We start from the raw sequence: 26,339 nt of genomic DNA, 5'->3' as shown, positions 1-26,339 counted from the left end.
TGCGTGAGCCAATGGTACTTGGTTTGTACCATCATGAGTTCGGTCGTTGACCGTCTCATCGGATCTGTGTCCACATCTGTTTTTTTTTTTTTTTTTTTTTTTTTTTTTTTTTTTTNCTGTTTGTTCCTATGATTGAACCTATTAGACGAACATCGGCCCGATGAAAAAAATGGGATCACTTCTTATGGACTCGTTGAGAATGGTTCTGATCTAGTTCATGGCCGATTAGAAGTAGAAGGCGCTCTGTTGGGATTAGGATCCTCACGGACAGAAAAAGATTGCAGTCGATTTGATAATGATNCGAATAGAGGTTATTATGTTAGCAATAGTGTCCTTACCCATGATAAACGAAAATTATTGGTTACTTTTCATTTTGATCTAATCAACATGCTTTTTTTATTAATTTATTAAATAGTTATTAATTTTAAAAGGTATATACGTGATACACAATCTACTAATTAATTTCATTCAAATACTATAACTATCTCACGGTCTCATCTTATAATACTTCAGGTGCTAATGAAATTATTTTAGTGAAATTTAACTGTCTCAATTCTCGGGCAATCGCACCAAAAATTCGAGTTCCTTTTGGATTTCCTTCTTGATCAATAACAACTGCAGCATTGTCATCATATCGTATTATCATACCGTTTTCTCGTTTGAGTTCTTTACAAGTACGTACAATTACAGCTCTGATCACTTCTGATCTTTCTAGAGGTGTATTTGGGACAACTTTCTTGATTACAGCAACAATAACGTCACCAATATGAGCATATCGTCGATTACTAGCCCTTATGATTTGAATACACTCAATTCTCGAGCTCCGCTGTTATCTGCTACATTCAAAAGGGTTTGAGGTTAAATTAGCCCACGTGGGACTTTCATCCTCGAACAGAACCGTACAAAAGAAAGTACACATTGTTCCCAGTTTTTCTTAATCATCCTATTATCAAGATCGTTCTGGGTCGTATATGATTTCAGTTCATTTATGTATCTCTTTACTCGAGTGGTACGAATAAAATTTGATTTAATTTTGAATTTTTAACTGATGGCCACGTCCACGTGCATATAGTAATTGTTCGGGTTATTAAAAAAATGAAATAATTTTTTAAATAAATAAAACAGTATCCCTTTTTCTTACAATAATATAAAGAGATGAGGTTTGGGCGTTGGCCATTTTAAAATCACTCAACAAAATGCCGACCAAGCTTGGAAGAAGCTATTTGAACCTCTGTTTTACAAAGATCAAGAACCCACTCGCCACTCACTCTTCTCCGATCACCCACGCGCCGGATCCCCACCGTCCCACCCGCCCGTTATCCTCCTCCTCCTCCGCCGCCGCCACCTCCGCCGCCACTTTTATCACAAATTACAACTCCCTCTACGAGATCGCCACTCTCGATTCCAATCCGTTTTTCGTCCCCACCAACGACGGTGGCGATTCCGACACCCATGTCGCCGTTGACTTCATCACTGCATTCACCTCCCACCGCTTCTTCTTCTCCTCCCCTGGCCGATCCAATTCAATTATAGAATCCTCCACGACGACCACCACCACCACCGCTGCCGCCGCCGCCACCGCCACCAAATCCACAAATTCATTATCTTCCGACGACTTGCTCTTGAACAACAGCTTAGCGATACCCACTTACTCGCCGGACCCGTACATAGACTTCCGGCGGTCAATGGAGGAGATGGTGGAGGCGCGTGAGGAAATGGAGGTGGTGAAATCGAGTTGGGAATTCTTGCATGAGCTTCTTTTATGTTACCTCGCACTCAATCCTAAGACCACCCACAAACATATTCTTAAAGCTTTTGCCGACCTGGCCAAGGTGACAAAACCGCCATTGCCGCCGCCAGCCGCGGCGGAGGAAGACGGCAGCAGAGGCCGGGAAGCTGAGTCAGCTGAGATTTCCGACCAACAAAATGATGGAGATTGATGAATTATTTATTTATAAATTAGTCCCTCAAGACTTTGGTTTTTGTAACCTTAATTATTAGATCAAATCCTCATCTTTGGTTCTATTCATCTTTTTTTTATTTACTTTTATTGTTCTTCACCTATTAGTATTACCTAAATTGTACAAATCTATTGGTAATTTAACATCTTACTTAATAATTACCATATGTTTGGTGGAAATGTTGATTGATTATGATGTTGGAGATCGACAAAACGTGATGGTTTATTCAAGTTATTAGATATACGAAACATCTAAAAAGAGGATAGTACAAAATGTCATTTTACTCTGTCACGTACCCAGAATTTATATTTTTCTTATACTAGTCCCTTCTTGTCAGATCTATCAATATGTGTACCCATCAAGACCTGTCACGTCTTCATGATAGTTAAGAGAGAGTTCCTTGAGTCAAGAAGAACCAACTTGAAAATAAATTGACGTTTAAAATTTTTTATAATTACATTTGAAAATGCTTAGAAAGAAGAGAGTTCCTAAAAAAAAAAAGAGAGAGAAATGAGTAATTGTCGAGTTATAGGTTAAAACATAGAAGAGAGAGGAAATCGATGAAAGAAATAATCTAGAAGCCGTAGATACACGATTTTGGTCAAGTGTATCAATGCTGTTTTTGAAAGTTCATGAACGTGGGCTAACAATTTCATTCATATACTGACAATAAGAGTATTAGTTTTAAGGGTACTAATGAAATTTTAGGCTGATCCTCCCAAGAGATCACATCGACGGGAAGGTTTGACAGCTCGATGTCAGCTCTTCACCACCTAGGGCTATAGTATATTTCAAGGGTTGAGTTGTTCACTCATTAAAGTGGTACATAAGCTGGGTTTAAAACATCGTGAGGCAATTCGGTCAATATCTGATGTGGGTGTTAGAGCATTGAGAGAATCTTTCCCTAGTACGAGAGAACTGTGAAAGACGCACCTCTAGTGTACCAGTTATCGTGCCCATGGTAGATACTGGATAGCCAAGTGTGGAGCGGATAACTACTGAAAGCATTTGAACCAAAATATGTACTCATTATTAACGAAAAGGGAGTAAGAGGACAATGATGAAACCAATTTGCAAATGAAATGAGCAACCAGAAAAGCATCATAAATTTCTGTGAAATATGATGTGAAGCAACGCAGGAAAGGAAGCACTCACTCTGTCAAGTCACATATTAAGGAAGAAATAATGGCTTTTTTTTCTCTCACTTTTGTCCTCCTTTCCCACTCCCAAACAAAACCCAATTCCTATTTGTTCAGCACAAAGAAAAAAAAAACCCCTAAGAACCCTAATTTTAATGGATCCACTCCCAAATGTCTTCTTCCTCAGTCCTCACCACCATGAAAAAGACAGTAAACAATGATATGTTACAGTGGTTTAAAGTACAGTTCACAGGAACAAGAATGATATATTAATGTTTTTTTAGGAAGGCTGTCCAATGCTGTGGAGACAAATGATGGCTGTTCTTAATAGCTTTGCATTGGGCCAAATGGGAATCTTTGAATTCTGTAAGTTTTAATAATTTCTTAATGCTTCCAACTTGGAGGAATCTTCATTATTGTCTTCCATTTTGTATTTGTTCTAAGTTCCTCAGTGGGTGGATAGTTCAGCTCATGAGTAGTTCTTATCAATCTTCTTCCACACCAGTTCTCATCAGGTGGGTTCCTTTGATTTTTATTCATAAGCATTTGGTTAAGAGTTAGAATCAAAACGAATTCACAGTTCAATTATAGCTAGTTATCATAGAGGGCTTATAGTTTTGAGAATCGATCTAATATTGTGAGATTCCACATTGGTTGGAGAGGAAAATGAAGCATTATTTATAAGGGTGTAGAAACATCTCCCTAACAAACGCGTTTTAAAAACCTCGAGGGAAAGCTCGAAAGAGAAAGCCCAAAGAAGACAATATCTGCTAGCGGTAAACTTGGGCTGTTACAAATGGTATTAGAACTAGACACCGGACGATGTGCCAGTAAAGAGACTGAGCCTAGAAGGGAGGTGGACACGAGGCGGTGTGCCAACAAGGACGCTAGGTCCCAAAGGGGGGTGGTTGTGGGTCCCACATTGATTGGAGAAGGGAACAAGTGCCAGTGAGAACGTTGGGCCCCGAAGGGGAGGTGGATTGTGAGATCACACATCAGTTGGGGAGGAGAATGAAACATTTTTTATAAGAGCGTGGAAACCTCTCAAGCTTACTGATTTTTTAGATGTTGTCGTTCTATCCTTTCGAGTCCTATGATGTCTAAGGATGACTACCTCTCAAGCTTCTGAACTGAATATGGGGATGTTCTAGAGAAGTAAACACCAAGAACTTGATTAAACAGCTAGCTACTAACATGAAGGACTGGTTTGGCAACAACTACCTAGAGCTGGAGCCATATTCAGGTAAAATAAGAGAACCGAGTTTATAATTCTTAAAAGTAAGCTTTTCCATAGCTACCTGATAAAGTTCTCTGTTCCCAGGTCTTATCTGCCTCAACAAAGCATAGTGATAATACACTGCGAAGAAAAGCTGTACAAAGGAAGTAACATTTCAATAGTAAGCCAATTAAAGTTTTCATTTACAGTAAACAAAGGAGGCCTTAAAATGCACAGCCCTTTCGGAAGAAGAGAACTTACAGTGCTCTCCAGAACTGTATGCCAGAAACAAAAACGGGATGTAAAAACCCTTTTACCCCAGGTTAGATGAGCATGATAAGATCAAACTTCGCCCAAACACTTGCTCAAAATGCACCACAAAAACTTGTTCTTGTTGAGGGGGGATTGGGGGGCGGGATATCATCATCCATCCCAAAAAATATGGCACAATTGGTTAGTAAGACCAACAAAATGACTTCTGTTCTCCTATAACGGTAGCCACTGAGGATTCGTGGTTGCTAGACCAAGCATATGAGTAGCCAGGTTTGATAGAATAATATCCGAGGGTTACCGCAAGAAAACCACCTTCATCCGAGCAATGGCGCAAAGAAAAGCCAAAGCAGAAGCAAAGTTTTAGAAGGGTGATCTATTATACAGTGTGGCATGTGCTACTCTGTGAACCAGACTCCTACAGATTTGGTGAACTGTTCATCTGAATTCTTTAACGAACTAATCTGCTTCAGAGATGGTGATTAGACTATAATCCAGCCGTTACTTCTTTCTGCTCAGCATCGTCCTCCCGAGCACTTGCTGAAATCCTAGTGATGCAGGTCATCAGCCTACAACGACGTCCTCCGTTGGATGACAATTAGAAGAAACTCTAGCAGAGGAAGAATGTGGATTAAGACTATCACGTTCAGAGGGAGAACTAGTTTTATCATCCATCTGCAATGTGGCATGGCAACCATTTCCAATTTCTGAATCAAAGAGAACCTCTTGTCCATTGTGAACCGAAGCAAGCTCTTGTCCATCGTGAACCGAAGCAATCTCTTGTCCATCATGAACCGAAGCAATCTCTTGTCCATCATGAACCGAAGCAATCTCTTGCGGGTTACTCGAGCTGATTATGTCTGTCTGATTTACATGCACGTCATGAGTACACTTGAGTTTGTCATTGGGAGTACCAACTTCTGCAGTCTCCTGGCATTCAAAATTTGCAGCAACTTTGGAGCATTCCAGGCTAGAATTTTGATCAATTGCTGAGTTTCCATCCAATTGTCCATTTAGTTCAGACGTCCGTTCTTCAAGGTCTGAAATGGTAGAACCAAGAGAGGTAGTTTGATATTGGCCAGCCACTTCAGCTTCCTCATATGTAAGGCACGTAGAGTACAATGAGTTCTCAAAATTTTGGTTTCTTTCCTCCAAATTATTATCAATAAACTCCGCATTATGAGCTTCGAGATTGTTAGTAGGATTATCTAGATCATCATTCAAGAACTTATCATTTGGTTCAACACTGGATTCAACTACTGCAGGATCACCAGAAGTCCCAAATCCATCATTTGCAGTGCGCTCGATACACGAATTTGAACAAGGCCCTTGAGAATGACTCTCTTCAGGAGATGTTGCAACGACCGCCAACTTTTGTTGTTCTGCAAGTTGAGGGGACTCAGAATCTACAAGAAGGAAAAAATAAGTCATATGTAGCCCCACCAAGAATAAGATGTGTGCACAATGAGCATTAATCCCAAATAGCTAACCAACTGCAACAGGTGTACATTCCATCGGAAGCTGATCCTTCAATAATGCTTTCTGCAACATTTCTACACCGGGAAAGACCAACAAACTCATTCTCCTCATCCTTTGCTTGCTAGCTTCTTCAAGGGGCTTGAAACCAAAGACAGAAGTCCATGTCCCTTGTAGTTCAGATATTGCGGGAATGATCAACTTCTCAACATTTAGAGAAGCCAAGGCCTGCCAGAGAGGGATAACAGAAGAAAAACAGACCGGTAATCAGTAAATCAAATAGCACAACGATGCAAATTTTAGATAAACTTAATACAAGTCAGCCAGGACCCAAAAAAGTCAGATATCTATTAATACACATATTTGCATGTTGACTTTAGCACAATACTAAGTTCCTTCTCTCTAAAATTACCAAACGTCGTCAAGCCTCCGCAGAAGGAGAAGAAACTACTAACACAAGGAAACATTTACATTCGACTATGACAGATTAAATGAGTAGAATATAAGTTACTGTGGGCAACGGGTGTAGTGAACTTGAGAATTCTTGATCAAGATGGCAAGTCAATATACAAGATCCTTCACCTATATGACCCAACTCCATATATTTAAATGCTTTCAATATTCACCAAGTTCTATCCTAACACAGCTTGGAATTCGGAAAACTGGCTACTGATTTTGACTCATGGGCACTTAGCTAAATCTAAGTGCTATGTACTGCTATGCCACTCTGCCTACTCTGTGTATACACGATAACATGACGATACAATACGACATAGATTATGACCTACCGATTCAATCACGTTAAGAAAACGACGGCACATTCCTTGGCGCCTATGCATATAACGAGTTCCAACGAATGGCATCTCCGCTAATTCATTTCCATGGATCCTATTTTCATCATTCAGGAGAGAATTTCAATGTTAGTGTTTAATAAATTCATACGAGTAAATTTAATAAAAATGACAAAAAAAAAAAAAAAAAAAAAAAAAAAAAAAAAAGAAAAAAGAGAGAATTATCCCCTTCCATAACTAAAAACATGTATTGTAAATGAGGAGTTCATATTATTCCATACAACTTTTGACAGGTGTCAGCCTTTTTGATAGGATCCAAAATAAAACTCCACAGCCACCGAATAGTTAACAAGACTAGCAAACCTGAAACTAAGGGCTAATTTATTAAGCTATGCAACTTAGGAACAGCAAGGAGTAAAAGAAAGGTTAAACTATTAACAAAATTAAGTAAGCTTTGTTAATGCCAAGCTTTCAAAATGGGTCTGAAAAAAAAAAATATATATATATATATATACACTCAATCATGTAGCACATACAAAATAATAAAAGTCGTTGCATGATTAATAAAGAGATTGCAATATTCTATAGAACAGTGGGAGCTACGTATACACAACATCCAAGGCATTGGACAAAGCCTAGCCTTTGGGTAGAAAAATACCCAAATCCAAATAAAATAGGTTGGGTAAAACAAATGAGGGTGAGTGATTTTGCATTCTTCCTTTATCCATTTGAAGGGATTACTAATAACAGGTGGTTTGCATGAAATATGGTTGGAGAGGCCCTGGCAATTAGTTCTATAAACTTTGCATAAGGGCACGGCCAAAGAATTTCATAATCAATAGGTTAGGAAAGAAAATCATTTACCCTAGAATAAATCCAAAGGAGCTTCAATAAACTTCCCCTTCATTTTTGGTTCTCATAAGAACTTGTGAGGCTTATTCAGCTGGTTAGAGATCCCATTTGACCTTAAAATTATGCTTCAAGCAAAAATATGTCCTATGAACAGAATATTACAACTGTGTTTTGGACAATTCCTGGTGGTTTACTTCAATGACATCTTCATATGATAAATAAAGGCCGGACTCACATAGTGGAAATCCAAGAGAAATACCAATAACCCAACAAAAAAAAAAAAAAAAAAAAAAAAAAAAAAAAAAAAAAAAAAANACAAAACGAAAACAAAGAAGCTTATCTAAGTCTAAAGAAATTCATTTTTTCAGCAAACAAACTTAACTCCATATGCCTTTATGTAGGGAGAGCTGCCATTCAAGTGGAATATAAAGTATCGGTATCAGAGACTAGACAACCCCAAAAACCACAAAAGATTTCAGAACTTCCAGGCCAGTTACACTGAACCAAGGTTCCATAAATAAAATATATATAAAAAAAAATAGTATCATTGTCAAAATGTTAACAGATTCCCTTAGGGAAAGACAATTCAATGTGAGAAACAACAGCAGGAGAGTTTGATCATTTGAAAGAAGATTTGAGTTAGGCACCTATTTTAAATTTGTACTGCAAGCGTTTGCATATCCAACATGCTTAAAGAAGTTTAACCAACAAAACATTCAGAATAACGTCAAGTCGCCAATGGTGTGTTTGTGCAAGAATGCCTTGAAGAACTTGGAGCACCTGCTTTGGAGATGTAGCTTTGTTTTCTCAATTTGGGATGCATTTTTGGGGCCTTTTCATGCGTCCTTAGTCTGTAATTGTTCTTGTTATGCAATGGCTAAGGAGGTGCTACTTTAGCCCCGTTCAAAGGAGGGGAGTTTCATAGAGATCAGGTTTTTTAGTCATGTTATGGAACATTTGGCTCGAGATGAATAAGAGGACATTTAGGAGGAGAAGAGACTATGGGGGAGGTTTGGTCAGCTATATTAGTACCTCCCTTTGAATCTCACTAATTATCCTTTGTTTCTTGTTTTTAACCGCTGGAGCTTTTTTCTCTAGTTGTTATGCTTTGTTTGGCATTTCACCGTGTTCATTTTTGTTGAGTATAAAAAATTAATAAGAAGGTTTTGATAGTCCACAGATACTACTACAAAGGAAAGTTGCTTCAAATCAAAATGTACACTCAAATAGTATAAGTTAAATACTCAGAAAACACAATACGATATTTTACAAGCTATCCAAACTCATTCTCCAAGTAAGATAAATTCAATAGAGTTTGCCATGAAAAACAAGACGCATACCTTAAAGATGCAGCACAGATAATCTCATCATCCTTTTCAAGAATTGCAGTGTAAAAGCCACTAAAGTTCAGGCGAGTAAAATTTGACCTGGAAAAGTAATTTAGCGCTTTTAAGTACACGTGCGTTGCTTCGATTGATTAAGTAAATGGTACGGAAGACACAGAAATTGAAGGACATTGAAGTTATTCAGAAGCTAAAGTGCATGTCCAAGACAGCTACAGGTGTTATTGGACTTAAGGTTAGTTGACATGCCATTCTTAATGATTTTGACGCCAGTTATTTTGCCACATTTCACCATATTTATATCCGGGCATGTCATAGAGAATAAGAAAAAATGGCAACTTATCTGATGAAGGATAGATGTCTTAAGCTAACAAAATTAAGATGCAATGAGGTTACCTGATTTTTCAATGGTAGTGGAACAAATGACTGTGTACCATCATAAAACAGGAGAAGAAGAAGAAACTAAGACAACAATGAGCTAGTAAGCTAAAAAGATGAAAAATATAATAACAGAATTATTACATCCATCTTCCTTTTCAAAACTAAAGCTGCCATTTCCATTTGAACATCAACGTGAAGAAATGCCAATGCACAACCTTGGTTCCCATTTTAAACATCAGCTTAGAATTTAGACGTGCTGCAAATAAAAGCATCATTGACCAACATGCAGCTTGCCCAGAAGTATCCAACTGGTTTACACTAACTCAAAAAAAAGAGCAAAGCCACATTCCCATCAGGATAGTCCCCTTCTACTCCCGCAATTCACTAGACTAGTGGCAAGAAAGAAACAGACGCATTTTTTGAGGACTAGAGCACTCCCGACCAACTCATGGATGATGTCAAGTACTTTACGGCTTTGTGGGCTCTCAAATCAGAAGTACTTTGTATCTGTCCCTTTTCTTACTTCTAATCAACTGGCGAGCACTTACATAAGCTCCCCTACTTGTATTCATCTTCACATCAATGCATTACCCAGTTTCTTATAATATACCTATCATTTTAAGCACCTAACTACTAAATTTTGAAAAGCTAAAATGTAATATTAAGTTACCACTCAACTAGAATTGTACATTCACTAGTCATGGGACCAGCAACTCCTCTGAGAATAAACTTGTAAAGAAAGAGAGAAAACAAGTTCATGGACAGTCGTCATTCTAATAAATTGGTATTTGCTACATAAATTGCATATACAGAAACCAAGTAATGGATGAAAATGTGTATATTTTAATATCTTATAACCTCATGAACTAGCTGCTGAGGGAAATATTCAACAGAGGTAATTAAAAAAGTAGTGCATATTTGTATGCAGACAAAAGAAAAAACAAGTAATTAGTAATTCAAATTCAAAAGATACTTACCCACAATTATAGAGAATGTTATGAATCAAATTGATGCCACTTCTTTGGTCAATGATAGGTAAAAAGCACTCATCCATAACAAACAAAGCAACTGCAAGCTTGGAATTACATTGAACCTTCTGAGCTACTTCACTGCAGAGACTAACATCTGAGCCAACATCACTTCTACGAATAAGAGTCCATGAGAATCCGTCTTCCATATCCTGCTTAACCCCAAGAAGCTTTTGTAGCCCTTCATGTAACTGAACAACATCATATAGTTCAACTGAGTATGTGAAATTACCATCAGGTCTAGAAAAAAATGTTTGGGGAAACTAAAAGGGGAGTTTTTTTTTCTTTTTCTTTTTCTTTTTTTAATTTGAAAGGAAAGAAGTCAGACAAAATAAAATAAAATAAAATCATTCATGGAGAAAAGAAATAAGCCATTTTACATGACCAGGAACCTTAGCTTTGTTCCAATTTGAGGAAAATACAGCCATTTCAAAGTATCATTAACTTAAAGCTGAAGAACTGCGGCATACTTTACTCAAATTAAGAATACCAGAGGTTTTTCAGCATCATGATGTCAGGGATAAACAACCGAACTATGAACTCATTAAAAATGTTAAATACTTCCAAGTCTGGTTATTATAACGACTGAAATATTACCATTTGACATTCCTTCCCACAAAACAATGGGTTATTCACATCATCGCCAGAAGCATCATTTGTCTGAACACATACGGGATGATCTGCAAAAAATGATTACTTATTAACCATTCAGTTTACCTTCATCAGAATACAAATTAAACAAATTCAATGAATCGTTAAAATAATGATTATTTGATGTTATCTTACTGTGTCAAGTATAGCATTGGTGTAAGAAAACGGTAATATAACAATATAAGCATTGCAAAATTATAAAAGTGAGGTAGCCACAGTTCTACAGGCAAAAGATGTGTTAGATTCATTACATTTTTCCTCACAGAGATGGCATTTACATAACAGAGCTGCATCTGCTTCATGATCATCATCCCTTGTATGTAAACCAGTTGAGACTTGTCCACATGATTTGCATGAACAATACAAACAGTGCCAGTGACCAGAAGGAAACTTCTGCAATAAACAAAACATTAGAAACTCCGAAAAATAATTCAAATGCCAATTAATAATGACAACAATATTCATGTCCCAGAAAGATCTGGAGACTTTAACTAAATAATCCCTCATAATTTAATGCAAAGTGCCAGACTGAAAATTCATCCAGACCTCCAGATACATTGATTTATGCAGAAAGGATTTAACTTGGTTCATTGACAGGAGTACCTTAACATCCTGAATGCTGACACATTAATTAATAGTTAAATAGTACGACCAAAAAAATGTTTCAACTTAAGGAGAGTTAGGTAACCAAGAGGAAGGGCATGACCTCAAAAGGATAACTTGATTGCATTTGGATGTAACTCACACACACCAATATTATGGTGAACACTTACCTTAATATCCAAGCAACTTTGATGAAACGTAGATGGACAACTATCACAACAAATCAAGTCTCCCCCATCTCCACAAATTCCACAAGTATCATCATTTGGATCTTCGATATCAACGTCTACAAAATTATACCCTTTACATTGTGGTTCATTTTGTTTATTCCATGATTCCAACAAGCATTGGAGGAGGGAAGAACCAGTCTGTACACATATATTTTCAAGCGGCTGACCAAGTTTGCTTCCTGAATGCATTTCAAATTTCGAAACTGTAATAACTTCATCACAGCAGTTACAATGAATTCCATCTCTTGTAAGTCTACCCTCAAGCTTTACCTGTGTCTTTCTTTTGTTCATGTACCGCACCTTCTCATCAACTGACAAAACCCCCAAATCTATCATCCAAGCAAGTAGTGTCCGCTTCCCATTATAAAGTAAATACCCATCATTGCATGAATTGGCGCTTTCCTCTGTATTTCTGACCAACAAAGCACATCGCTTCCTATTTTTTGTCCGGAATGAACTAGGGAACTCCTTTTCTAGGTTATGATCTAAACTATTGAGCTCATGATGCGAAGTATCTTTTTTCCTTTTCCTTTTCATTGACTTAGAAACTGGACTCCTTGTCCTTTCCGTTTCAATGAACCCTCTCATTTTGAGTTTTCCACTTCTCTTTTGCTTCTTCAATTCTCTGTTCCTACTTGCTCTAGTAACCCTTGTTAGTGTCATGATTTCTTCCTCTGGTATTGGAGTAAATATAAAACCAGTCTTATAAACTTTAGAATCACCGTCACCTACTTCATAATGCTTTTTAAGCACATTATATGCCAAGGTTATTGACCAGTGAGTTCGTCCCTCTGGACTTACATAAACTGCATCGTTGTACTCTCGATTAAATCTAGGCCTATACTCAATTGTCCAACCAGCAGTTTTTAATATTTCAGTAATCCTCTCTCTCAATAAATTTTTTACTGTAGATTTACTGCAGTCATCTACCTTGATCTTGGAATTTTCTCCTTTCTTCACTTCATTAGCTCCCTCTGGCTCCAATTCCTGAGATAAATATTTTTCAGTTTTCACGTAATTCCGCATCCTGTTTCTCAACTTCATGCTTAATTTTCTTGCCAACCTGACCTTTCTTCCCTCATGCTCAACCTTCAGGGCTTCATAGCTTTGTTGCACCTTGGGTGGTCTTCCACGCCTAGATTTCAAGGTATTCAATCCACCGGATAATGGATTATAACTTTCCTTTTCAGTCGTGGGTGGTCTTCCACGCCTAGGTTTCAAGGCGTTCAATCCACCAGACAATGGATTATCATTTTCCTTTTCAGTCTTGGGTGGTCTTCCACGCCTAGGTTTCAAGGTATTCAATCCACTAGACAAAAGACTATCGTTTTCCTTTTCAGTCTTGGGTGGTCTTCCACGCTTCTTTTTCGACTTATTCTCCGACCCACAGACAAATTGATGGTTGTTTTCACTCTCCAACTTGGGTGGTCTTCCAGGCTTTCGTTTCAACTTCTTCCTAGGGCTAACAACTACTTCCTCCGCTTCCTTTTCCACCTTTGGTGGTCTTCCACGCCTTCTTTGTACCTTCTGATCCCCAGAGAACAATTCATTATCACTTTCCTCCAACTTCACTAATTTCTTGCCATATCTACTGCTCCTACAATTCTGCACTGCCATAGTACTGTTATTCTCTTCACTATCAGCTACACTACTGCACTCTATCGTTACTGCAAAACTCGACCGCAAAACTCGATCACTACCCCTTAGTTTATCAGCCATAAGTTTTCTTCTCACGTTCTCCACTACCTTTGTACTTTCATCATCCACCTTCCTCCTTTTACTACTATTTTCCACTTCAGCACTTTCCCCACTACCCTTGTAAACATCCACCATTACTTCCTCAACCCTCGCCTGACATCCCTTCTCGAATTCCATCTCCAACGACTCTCTCTCAGAATCACAGCTGATAGAAACCGACGGCAGATTTTCCTTACCATTTACATGAAGATTCCTCAACGCTGCTTCATTGCCCTCCTCATCCAAAACTCGATCAAAATCATAATCGTCCTCTTTCGCCTTCCCCAACAGCTTCTCAGCACTCAACTCCTCCTCCATACCCCAAGAACACCCACAATTCCAAAATGCTCAAACAGAACCCCCTGAACCTAACCAAATTCCCGCCACACAACAACGAACAACAACACAACCTCCACACTCCCACTCACCGCAGCCAAAACCACAGAAAGAAAAAAATGATTCAACCACAAATTAAAATATCACATTAGAAACAAAAGGAACAAAGAAATTGCTGAGAAAAACAAAAACCAGATTAAATCCCGGCCATGGCAACAGCGAAGAACATCCTTCCAATGCAGCAAATTCCAAGAAATCGCAGAATCGTAGGAGTTGAAGAACGATGTTGACTGGCGTGTGATTCGGTGACAAAACTCTGCATATTTGGGAATGAAAAATTGATTTTGTTATTTTGGGTTTAAAAAGGTGAAACAAAGAAGACGGGTTTAGTCTACAGAAAGAGGGTTAGAGTCGTTGGGTGGCTTTTCATTAAAATCAGCATAGAAGGGTAGGTTCGCAAGTAATTAATGGAGCTAAAGAGGGGTATAATCGTCATTTCCCTTTACAATTTCTAATTTTCCCTCCATAAAGTATTTCCAAATTAAATATATATGTATATACGTATACCCCCAACGAATTGGGGCAAGATAATCAATTAGGGCTTTGTTGGGGGGCCGATTTGCAATATCCCATTTTAAATTTAAATTTAATGATTATTTTCATTTTTAAATTTAGAGAAAAATATATATACTTTTTTTAAAAGAATAAAAATAAGTTTGGGAATCATTTCATTTTATTTAGAAATTATATTTAGTAATGATTCTGTTGGGTTGAAAAATTAATTTGTTAATAGTTACATAAACTTTTTTTTTTTTTAATTTTAAAGTAAATATCCAAAATTATAATTTTCATATCCTCTCCAATTTTTTATTTCAATTTAAAATGTCAATTAATAAAAAATTTGATGTGTTTTTTAAAAATTTATATTTAAGAAGCGTTTAGAATATTATATTATTTAACTTCCGTCAAACTAATTTTTCATTTTGAAGTAAAATTATCGATTATACTTCAATTTTGTGTAATCTTCGAGCTATGCATGCTATAACAAACTTAATAAAAAGATCGATATAATTCACAATTTCGTAACTGAATGGATTGAGCATCAATATTTTCAACTTGTTGATCAACTTACAAAACCGTTGTCGTCTAAGATATTTTTGTGATTTCGATACAAACTTCCCAACTTCACGTCCATTGTCTGTGTGCATATGCAATTGCTACCTATTTTGAGCCTTTCCTAAAATGAATCCTACATGTGAGATGTGAGATCGGGAACGCAATATTCCTTATAAGGGTGTGAAAATCTCTCCCAAGTAGATGTATTTTACAATCGCGAGGCTGACGGCGATACGTAACGGGCTAAAGCAGAAAATATCTTCTAGCGGTGGGCTTGGACTGTTACATGAGGGGCATGTGGCTTCAATATGTTATATCGAAGACTCTTTCTCAAGCAGATATGAGACATCTGGTATACAATGGGAGATCGGCTCTAAGAGTAAGTTATATTGTTTTATATCTTGTCCTTTCCACCCTCCCGAGTTGCATATTTGGGTCACGATCAGATCAACCAACGACTCGTAAATCATCACATCCTACGATTATAATCTATTGTGCGAGAACATCTTGGACTGCAAAACACACAAACTACATCCAAATCAATTTCTCAGCCTCAAAGCATAAAGGACATTCATAAGATTTATAAAACAATAAAAGGCAAACAGATTGAATACAAGAACCATGCCTTACTGATTCTGGATTTATATCTATTCATGGTGAGTGAGATGGGAGTGTTCTATCCAAGTCATGGTATCAGGGACAGACCACAGGCTCAACACCAAAAATGAGGCTCTAAGTAATGGTTAGAACAGCAAAGAATTAGGAAAATGATATATAAGCAGCAAGAACAATATGTATTGAGGCATGATCCAAGAACATACCAGCTCAAAGAAGATTTTAACAATGGAACGACCCAGTCTGGTTCTACAGGGAATGGCCATGGTATGCATAGGATTCCTGGCAAGAAGCCTCTAAGCTTCGTGATAGACCGTGCTCGGATTTGCCTACACATGCTTGCGAACCCATTAGTATACATGTCTACCTCATTGAACCAAGAATCTCGAATCTAACATGGAAACTAATAATAACGTTATGAGCAAAAGCCTATGTTGCAGAGGTTGAGGAAAGGGTATGATGGCAGTTTGCAACAGCCCGTCTAAACGGCCTGCAACATCTACAATCCTCCCCGTGATGCTAGCAAGTTGCAGCTGCAAAAGAGTAGGATTCAGTGAATTCGGAATTCAAGAGAGTAAAGAGAGGATAAGATTACAACCATGGGCAAAGAGGAAGGGACAGATGAAAGAAGAGGCGAGCAAACATTGTACATGTGAGATTCCACATTGGTTGGAGAGGGGAACGGAACATTCTTTATAAGGGTATGGAAACCTCTTTCTAACATATGCGTTTTAAAACCTTGAGGGGAAATACGGAAGGAAAAGCCCAAATAGGACAATATTTGCTAGTGGTGGGCTTGGGCCGTTACAAATGGTATCAGAGCCAGACACCGGGTGATGTGCCAGCGAGGAGGTTGAGCCCAGAAGAGGGGGTGGAGACACGAGGCGGTGTGCCAGCAAGGATGCTGGGCATCGAAGAGGAGTGGATTGGGGGGCCCACATGGATTGGAGAGGGGAACGAGTGCTAGCGAGAACGTTTGGCCATGGAGGGGAGTGGATTGTGAGATCCCACATTGATCGGAGAGGGGAACGAAACATTTTTTATCAGGGTGTGGAAACCTCTCCCTAGCAGACGCGTTCTATGGATGAGAATTTAAATGCAAATAGTACGAGAAAAATGAATTCATACAAAGAACATACCTGGATAGGCAAAACCCTTAAAAAAAACCAAGTTTCTTTAGTCCAGAAGCTGTGATATCCGGAGCAAGCTTCCTTTGTATCAAATACAATAAACCGACTCCATAATAGATACCACGGCGAAGCCACATTACCAAAAATCATTACATGAGCAAGCACCACTCTTAAAATGGTGGAACCTATGAACATCACGAATAACTATTTCCCGATCGGTGATACTCGATAAAAGCTTCATGACATCATGGCAATCTCCACAAATACGTAGATTTTTTAAGATACGAATTTTTTTCGTTGCGCTGGTATTTATAAGAGCAAAAGCAAGGGCCAATCTTTCACTGTGATATCGAAGGTATTCCCTTTTTTCAGTTTCTTCAACATTATGAAGCACGTATTCAGTTTTGGGCACATATCCTACGGCAGTAAGTTCTTTATCAAGCTCCTCTAGCTTTAGATGTATTTCCTGAATTTGTGGATGTGAACAATCATGAGACACGAACGTGTGAGCTTGACCGTTAGCCTCGACCCAGCTACACCCTGGCTCCTTTTTAACTCCTTTACTAGACATCAAAGTTCGAACTCTTTTGACATCGTCCCACTTTCCTTTGGTTGCAAAAATATTCGAGAGTAATATGTAATTAGTCTCCTTCTCCGGTTGAAGGTCAATGAGTTTGTTTCCAGCTTTCTCACCCAAAGCCAAATTGCCATGCATTTTACAAGCTCCAAGGACAGTCTCCCATATCAGTGCATGCTGTGATAGTTGCATTTTTTTAATGAAATCTTCGAGCTCGTCGAATTTTCCCACACGGCCTAGAATATCAACCATACAAGCACAGTGGTTCACGGTCGGAGAAATACCAAAATCTCTATACATAGAGTTGAAATGTTTTTTGCCCTCTTCGACTAAGCCTTGGTGACTGCATGCAGAAAGAATGCCTATGAAGGTGACCTCGTCGGTCGATGTGCCTTTGTCTAACATCATCTGAAACGCCTCGAGAGCTTTATTTCCTTGCCCGTTTTGTGAATATCCACATATAATGGTGTTCCATGCAACTGTATCTCGACAAATCAAAGCTTCGAATAACGTCTCAGCCTCTTCCATGCAACCACATTTTGCGTACATGTCGACAAGGGCACTACCAACAAACATATCACTTAAGTGTCCACTCTTAAAAGCCATGGAATGTAGTTGTTGTCCACCTTCTAGAGAAGCAAGAGACGAGCAACCACTCAAACAGCCAGCAAGCGTGAACTCATTCGGCTTCACACCTTCCTGTTGCATCTGCCTGAAATAACTAAGAGCCTTTTCCCCCTGGTTCGTCTGTGCATGACTCGTAATGATAACTGTCCAAGTAAAAAGATCTCTAGAACTTAACCTGTTGAAAGCTACATCAGCATCTTCCATGCACATACACTTGGCGTACATGTCAATCAGAGCTGTTTGAACAAAATCGTTATCATCCAGATCATTTTTAATTATATGGGTATGTACTTGCCTCCCAAAGTGCACATCTAAAAGACAAGAACACGATCTTAAAATACCGATAAAAGTATACATGTTTGGTATAAAACCGTCCTCTAACAGGTGACCAAAGATAGTAAGTGAACGATCGTACATTCCAGAGTCATGAAATCCAGATAAATATGTATTCCACGAAACCAAATCTCGTTCGATCATCGATTCAAACAACCTTGCACCCTCATTCACACATCCACTTTTCATGTACATTGTGACTAATGCATTGTTGATTGAAATATCAGTTTCAAATCCATATTTCCAAACACAAGCATGAATGCTTCGGCCATATCGATAGTCTTCCATATTTGTAGCGGCACTTACGAGGCTGCAAATAGTATAATGGTTTGGTCTAGTACTACTCGATCTCATTAAGTGGAATAACTTAATTGATTCGTCGCTTTGTCCTTGCTGATCAAGGCATGTAATCATGGCACTCCAAACAACTATATCAGGCTTTTTAATCTTTTTGAAAACTTCTAATGCATCAATTGCCATCCCACACTTCGAGTACGTATCGACCAAACCACAACCTAAGAATTCATCGCCTTCATACCCATATTTGATAATCAGGGAATGGATTACCTGCCCCTGTCGTAAATTTTTTGAGTTTGCACAACCCTTTAGTACCGTAGTTAACGTGAACTTGCTAGACTTCACATCTGATTCCATCATACAACAAAATAACTTCAAGACTCCAACCCCATCGCCCGCTTGAGCGTAACCATTGAGTAGCACATTCCATGTCACTTCATTTTGCTCAGGCATACCAAAGAACGTTCTAGACGCAAGTTCCATCTCTCCACATTTAGAATAAAGGTCAACAAGTGCAGATCCAACAAACAAATCTAGTAATAATCCAAGTTTAAAAGCTTGAGCATGCATCTGTTTTCCAAGATCTAAGGCCATACACAAAGAACATGCTTTTAATCCAGTAGCTAGAGTGAACTCATTGGGCATGATTCCTTCATTTTGCATCTCCTGAAATAAATAAATACTATCATTAACAAATCCTTCCGCTACAAGGCCTTGAATTAACGCCGTCCAAGAAACAACATCACGATCAGGCATTTTAGCTAGCACTAACCGAGCATATGTAGAGTACCTACACTTCGCATATACATTCACCAACGAAACCCACAAATGGGAATCTGGATTAATCACTTCCTTGATGACAAGCCCATGGATCGCTTTTGCAGCACCTACAGATCGATTTGATGCACATTCATGCAACACCCATGAATAATATTTCAACTTCTCCTTGCTACTCAAGCATACTCGATTTTCCATAACATCTTCTGTCTTTTGGTGTTCCAAGCTATATCTATGTGGGACATTCTGTACTCTATTCTTAAATTTATGACCAAATTGATCTTTTGACATTGAAATTCCAATAGAAACAGAAGGGTACCTGGGCTTTGGTGGTATTTTGAAACTACTCCATCGAATCGGAAAAAAGGAAGACCTAGTAGTAATTTGAAACTTGTTTGGGCATTGAGAGGAACTATGTAACCAACTAGATATCAACAGATTTTGGAACCCAAGAGGAGTAGCATGAATTCTCATCGCAATGAAGTTCTGTTCCATCAATTCAGACCAAAAGCATTATTCCTACAGTAAAACTATATTCAGTAATACATCAAATTAAAGAAGAACAAAAACATTTGGAACTAATTTCATTTTAGGGTTCTATCATAAAGAACACCTTTCACCTTGTATAAACAGACTTCAGGGAAGAATTAGAAGATTACCTTCTCTGTTATAACTCCAGAAACCAAATAAGGGGAAGTGACATCTAAACCAGAGTTGTTCCAGAACAGAGAAACCAGATGCAGCCACTTCCTCCTCGATACCTCCACGAGAGCTCAAAAACTCTTTGGGAGATTTTTTCTCTACAATGAAGAAATTGTTAAGTTGTAAAAGTGATAAACAATGAAGATTTAACCAAATAAATGGAAGGGATGACAGATTGAAGCTAGAAATTGCGAGAATCAGTAGAACACAATCAAAGAAATTAATATTTTAAAACATTAAGCTTACCAGGCGATGAAAGCTTGAGAAGTGAAGGTGGAAAGGTGGAAAGGTGGTATTAACTATTAATTTGAAAGTTTAATAATAAAAATAAAATTTTAAGGTTATTAAAGAACATGTTCTTAAGATTATGGTTTTAATCACTGAGCCTAAGAAATTCTCACCCAGACGAAACTCCGAATGGAAGCGAGAGAGATGAACGGAGCCGTCGCCGGCGTATGAGAGAGAGGAGGAGGTAGCTCGTAAGGACGGCGGCGGTCCGCGGGAAGAAAACTGGAGGCGGGCGGCGGAAGAAGTTTAATTCGTGGGCGCGGGAGGCTATGAACTCCAGTATTTTGGAAACCTCAAACGTGCTTGCTAAGTATTAAAGTGGGCTTGTTAAACAGCCCATTAATGGAATTTGGGCCCAAATAGCCCAACCCACCTATTTGTTTTGGTGAACACAAAATTTTATTATTTAAATTTTTTAAAATAATATCTAATATAATTTTAATTTTATAGACAAAAAAAAAATAATAATAAATAAATCCTACTTGGGCCTATGGGTTCCTGTGAAATCAGTCGAACGATCGAGTCGATTATTTAATAGATCTATGAAATTCATCATGTGTTCATCCTTCCCGTACTGATGATGAGCTTTATGCATGTTTCTTTAGTCTTTGCTTGTTTTTGTTTATCGTTGAAACGTGCAAAGTTGCACGAGTCAAATAGACCGTCTTGATTACTCCATATGGCATAGCTGATACGTGATATCCGATTAGATATGACAAAATTCCAAACAAAACCCGAAAGAGGAAATAATTTCGAGAAACAAAAAATGTAAAAGGAATAATAAAATAAAATAAGAAATATTATTAATTGAAGAAATTGAATGGCACATGATATGTTGAAGTGAGATAGAGGAGTTGGAGCTTTCATTCACATGGCATAGCCACATGTGATATGAGCTGTGTTTGTTTGTGTGTGGGGTTTTATTAAGGAAGGAGTGCTGAGAGATTGAAGGAAGGAGTGCTGAGANCTTTGATTGAACGTATTTACAAACGCTAATATCTATCCAGGTATGAGATATCTGTTACACGATGCGAAACCCAAGCTCACCACTAGCAGATATTGTGAGTTTTCACTTGTTACGTATCGTCGTCAGCCATACGATTTTAAAACGCGTCTACTAGGAAGAGTCTTTCACACCCTTATAAGAAATGTTTTGTTCCCCACTTCAACCCATGTGAGATCTTTAGACACACTGTGGTGTGCCAGCGAGAACGCTGGCCCCAAGACGGTAGATTGTGAGATCCCACATCGGTTTGAGAGGGGAACGAAACATTTCTCATAAGGGTGTGGAAGCCTCTCCCTAATAGACGCGTTTTAAAATTGTCAGGCTAACGACAATACATAACGGGTGAAAGCTGACAATATCTGCTAGCGATAGGCTTGAACTATATCTATGTTCTTCCAATTCTCTTGAATTGGGTTCTCGAGTGTCTAGGATCGGTTCAGAAATGTTGGACGGTATTTGTTTTGTTATAATAGGAACAATAATAGTAAAAGATTATTTATTATTGAAAAAGAGAGTGTTGCTTGAATTGGAAGAAAATGGGGATGTTCATGAATGTGAATGATGGAAAAACTTTCTTGAATTTCAAGTGTGTTCATAACTTTATGAGAGATGTTGTTAAAAGATTCAACAATTCCCAAAATTAATTTTTTTTAATTTTTTTCTTCATAATTTTTTTAAAAAATGATCGGTATATCGAGAGTGAGTTAAACCAATTCATTCTTGTGTTGCCTACGGCCAAGCGACGTATGCTCGAGCCTCTGACCCCGGTCCAAGAAGAAAGTTTTAGAAAACCGGAGCAGACAGATTTTGAAAGCAAGATTTGAGACAATAAAATTTGTGTTATATGTGATGCAAGCAAAAAGGCAACAACAACGGCTTACAGCATATAACTATCGAGTAGGGAGAAATGGTATCATAGCCAAGTTCGGCTCTTAGAGAGGTATTACGCAAAAATCTACGAACCAAAATTTTAAATTATAAATTTAGTATTTGAAAGTTTCAGTCTCTATTTAAATAGATCACTGAATTTTTCGATTTTGTGATGAATAGGTCACTAATTTATTTGATATTTTATTAAAAAATTCGTAAATTTATAAAATACAAAATTTAATTTTCTTTTAAAAAAAATTGAATAGGTGAAGAATTTACTGTCATGAAGTTGAAAATTAAAAATAAAATGTTTAATTTTTAAGTTTATGACAAAGTACGCTTAAAGAATTATTACACTGTTGTCCCTCAAAGACATAGGTCGCTCAGTATGTGATTTGATTTCAAAATTTAATGTTCATCAATTATGGTCGGAAATATGTCTCCTTCGTGTTTCGAGTAGCCATATGTAGATTTGTTTTCTTATGTTTTAGCCATGAAATCGTGACTCGAGCAATCAATCCAGCCAAATCCAACCTTATTTATTATGTTATATTAATAAATAAAATCTCATAGAGTTCAGATGTCAATTATTTACAGGTCACAATACATTACTAACATCGGTTACAAACATTAAATATTCTTAATTTTTTTAAAAAAAGTAGGGTTAGATTTTAACCCTATTTTCGGGTTAGTTCAATTGATCCGACTAAAAAAATATCAACACATAAATTGAACTGGACTTTCGATATTTTAAAAATCTAACTAACTCAATCCAAAATTTTAATGAATCACGTCTAGTCGCATTGATACATGACCAAGTTCTATCATACAACGGAATTTAATGAGGCAAGCTAATTAGGTGGAGTCGCCCCCACTAGTGGCTTAGACTTGGCTCATTCAAGGACCACCAGACATGGGACTTACCATGCTGACTTATGTTGCCCATTTCATTTATTTTATCTCTCAACAACTCATTAAAAAAAATATATAAATAAATATATATATATATATATATATATATATATATATATATATATATATATATATTTATTTATTTATTTATATAGTCACTAATTAATTTTTAAAATTTAAAAAAATGGACAAAAAGTCAATTATGTTTTTTTTTTTTTTTTTTTTTTTTTTTTTTTTTTTTTTTTTTTTTTATNTTTTTTTTTTGGGAAACCATAGAAATCACTACATCTAATGGCATATTATTAAAACTTCAAATGGTGGGAAAATGATTTTTTTAAAATATTCTAAATTATTTATTTTCCAAAATAAAAATAATAAGTAAAAAAAATATATGGATATTATTTAGGTCGAGTGGAAAAGAATGTAGAGGAAGATTTTCAAGAGTAGTCTACCTGTAATGCACTCGAAACAGATACATTTGAGTGATGCTTAATTACAAAAATACCATCGAACCATGCACACAATATCAAGAACCACGACCAACCATACACACAATATCAAGAACCACGACCATCTGCAATTATATGGGTTAGGTTATGTAGCCTGCTGATTATTTATAACCTAGCCAACTGTTATAGATAGTAAAGCTATACTAAAGTGGTAAATAGCGTGAATTGTCATAAATAGTAAATAAGTATATGTATATTAGAAAGTTATATTATATGGTAGATGGTTATATTTGGTAAAGCTATATATAGTAAAGTAAATCATATAGTACTGGCTATATTCTCTGCATTGTCTGAGTGTACAAATCCTTCAGCCAATGTTCTTCTCTGCATTGTTTGTTAGTGTACATGTTCTTCTCTGCATTGTCTGTTAGTGTACATATTTGTAGTCATCAATACAAATCCTTTAGCCAATATTCTGTTGCATTGTCTCTATCATGTTCTTTGTGTTCATCTAGAACGAGTGTGTGCCGTTGTTATGCGATCCTAATAATATGATATTATCACTTTGAGTATATAATGTCATGACTTTGCCTTCGTAGCAATAAAGATGTATTCCTTACTTATAAACTCATGATCATTTTCTTAATTAGCCGACAGACTCTCTACCAATAATTCTCAACGTACAGTTTTTTTTTTTATAAATTATTGGATAATAAAACTTTAGATTTAAATACAAACATGTTTAGGTAACAGATAAATATTTTTTTTTTTTCTATTCATTCGTCTGTTCTTCGTTTAATGGTCGCGATGAAGATAGAAAATGTCAGAATTATTTGTATATATATATATATGGAAAGAAATAGTAATTTATGAGTTGTTAGGCACGCTTTGAAGCAGTGATTTTGAAGGTTTGAAATTTCATGTGTTAATGTCAGTAAAAGAATGCCCATAATCATTCCATTAATTATTCTCTTAATCCCCAAAAATAATAATAATTAATAAATAAATAATAAATTCATTCCATTTGCCTTTCACTTCGTATAAATCTGTGTTTTACCCCCAAATTCCCAATTTCGTACTCTCTTTCTCTCATGGCGGAAACCCCAAATCAGATTGTCTTCATCAATTTCAGTTGATTTCATCTCCGATTTGATCACGAAGTGTGTGTGCATTTTGAATAATCGAAGGATTTTTTGCTATTATGAAGGATTTTCCTTCTTGTTTCGGCGAAAATGGCGTCCAAATTGCGGATTCTTCGTCGTCTTCTTCTTCGTCGTCTTCGAGTATCAGTAAAGCTGCTCAAAACCTAGTCACATGCGTCTACCAGTGCAAGTTACGCGGCCGATTGAGCTTCATCGTTCTAACATGGACCAAGCATTTGATGGGACAAGGTCTCTCGCTTCAAATCGAAAACTCTGCTAATCAATGCCTCTGTAAGGTAGAAATTAAGCCGTGGCTGTTCTCCAAAAAGAGAGGATCGAAGATCGTTGACGTTGATTTCAATAAAATGGAGATATACTGGGATTTAACAAGCGCTAAATTCGGCTGCGGACCGGAGCCGGAGGAAGGATTCTTCGTTGCTGTGGTGTTCGATCGAGAGCTCGTATTTCTCGTCGGTGATTTACCGACGGAAGCTTCGAAGAAGATCACCGGCGTCTCCACTACCACGGCCACGGCGGCGGTGTTTGTGGCGAGGAGAGAGCACGTGTTTGGGAAGAAATCGTACTACGCGAAGGCTCAATTCAGCGAGAAAGGAGAAACGCACAATCTGTGGATCGAATGCGATACTAGTGGAGGATTGAAGGAACCGAGTTTGGTGATTCGAATCGACAGCAAGACGGCGATGCAGATCAAGAGGCTGAAATGGAAGTTCAGAGGTAATCATACAATTGTGGTGGACGGAATTCCGGTGCAGGTGATGTGGGATGTTCATAATTGGCTCTTTGGAAGCTCCGCCATGAGTAGTGCTGTGTTCATGTTTCAAACGCATAAGAGCAGTGGAAGCCATAGCCAATCCAGTTTTGATTCTTCTTCTTCTTCTACTACTTCTTCTTACTGTCAACAGAGTAAAGATTCGAAGTTGCAGGGTTTGGATTTCTCCTTGATGTTATATGCTTGGAAGAACGAATGAATAGATAAAATAGTTTTTTTTTTCTTTTTTAAAATTCATGGAGAATCAAAATCACTATTAAATTAAGAAAATTAAACAAAGCGTTAATTTTTTCTTATAAAGATTCGAACCAACCTCAATTACTATTGACTTGTGCTTAATTTAGCTTTAATTTTTCTTTCTTTTGGAGTTCAAAAGGTATTTTATTTTATTTTATTTATTTTTCGACACATGATATAGAAATCTACCTTTGCCTTTGTTCTCATTTGTTTATCAATTGCACAACATCCTAAGCTACATTCCACTTTTTCTTTTTTCTCGTGGGATCTCAAATCGTTGATAAATAAGTTTTGTTGGATCAAATAAATTCTATTCTAATATAGAAAATGAGTGTGATACATAACTGAAAGGAATAGATTTTGAGCGAGCGGGCGCTTTACTTCTCCAAAAAAAGATGCGCCGGTTAGACGGACCAAAAGATGTAAAGAACACAGAGCGTGAAGTGCAAGAACAATC

At 37.3% G+C, this 26,339-nt stretch overlaps 4 protein-coding genes across 7 annotated transcripts; 2 read left to right on the top strand and 2 right to left on the bottom strand.

Annotated features, from left to right (window-relative positions):
- The first annotated feature begins 1,133 nt into the window (after positions 1–1,133).
- Positions 1,134–2,029, top strand: LOC111779009 (transcription repressor OFP11-like). The gene has a single exon (XM_023659036.1). It carries the CDS (start codon positions 1,197–1,199, stop codon positions 1,938–1,940), a length of 744 nt encoding a protein of 247 aa, XP_023514804.1. The 5' UTR covers positions 1,134–1,196; the 3' UTR covers positions 1,941–2,029.
- A 2,442-nt stretch (positions 2,030–4,471) lies between these two features.
- Positions 4,472–14,398, bottom strand: LOC111778630. Its single transcript, XM_023658562.1, has 8 exons — positions 11,882–14,398; positions 11,360–11,501; positions 11,055–11,137; positions 10,407–10,648; positions 9,046–9,132; positions 6,851–6,950; positions 6,077–6,290; positions 4,472–5,992 (listed from the first exon to the last, which is right to left on the bottom strand). The coding sequence occupies exons 1-8, from the start codon at positions 13,994–13,996 to the stop codon at positions 5,151–5,153; spliced, it is 3,825 nt and encodes a 1,274-aa protein (XP_023514330.1). The 5' UTR covers positions 13,997–14,398; the 3' UTR covers positions 4,472–5,150.
- A 684-nt stretch (positions 14,399–15,082) lies between these two features.
- LOC111779080 (pentatricopeptide repeat-containing protein At2g03880, mitochondrial-like) lies at positions 15,083–20,740 on the bottom strand. 4 transcript variants are annotated; one of them, XM_023659135.1, is made up of 6 exons: positions 20,590–20,740; positions 20,146–20,286; positions 16,885–20,005; positions 15,952–16,278; positions 15,761–15,862; positions 15,083–15,658 (listed from the first exon to the last, which is right to left on the bottom strand). In XM_023659135.1, exon 3 carries the CDS (start codon positions 19,979–19,981, stop codon positions 17,012–17,014), a length of 2,970 nt encoding a protein of 989 aa, XP_023514903.1. In that variant the 5' UTR covers positions 19,982–20,005; positions 20,146–20,286; positions 20,590–20,740; the 3' UTR covers positions 15,083–15,658; positions 15,761–15,862; positions 15,952–16,278; positions 16,885–17,011. The 4 variants fall into 4 exon arrangements, with proteins under 4 accessions (XP_023514903.1, XP_023514902.1, XP_023514906.1 ...); XM_023659134.1 differs by having other exon boundaries at positions 15,083–15,642; XM_023659138.1 differs by lacking the exon at positions 15,083–15,658 and having other exon boundaries at positions 15,666–15,862; positions 16,885–19,972.
- Positions 20,741–24,741: 4,001 nt separating this feature from the next.
- LOC111778779 lies at positions 24,742–26,088 on the top strand. Its single transcript, XM_023658754.1, has one exon. It carries the CDS (start codon positions 24,915–24,917, stop codon positions 25,842–25,844), a length of 930 nt encoding a protein of 309 aa, XP_023514522.1. The 5' UTR covers positions 24,742–24,914; the 3' UTR covers positions 25,845–26,088.
- The last annotated feature ends 251 nt before the right edge of the window (positions 26,089–26,339 follow it).

Source organism: Cucurbita pepo, chromosome LG17 (genome assembly GCF_002806865.2).
Source record: "Cucurbita pepo subsp. pepo cultivar mu-cu-16 chromosome LG17, ASM280686v2, whole genome shotgun sequence".
Lineage (NCBI taxonomy): Eukaryota > Viridiplantae > Streptophyta > Magnoliopsida > Cucurbitales > Cucurbitaceae > Cucurbita > Cucurbita pepo.
Note: the sequence above shows the minus strand (reverse complement) of the source record. Positions and strands in the feature narration are given on the sequence as shown.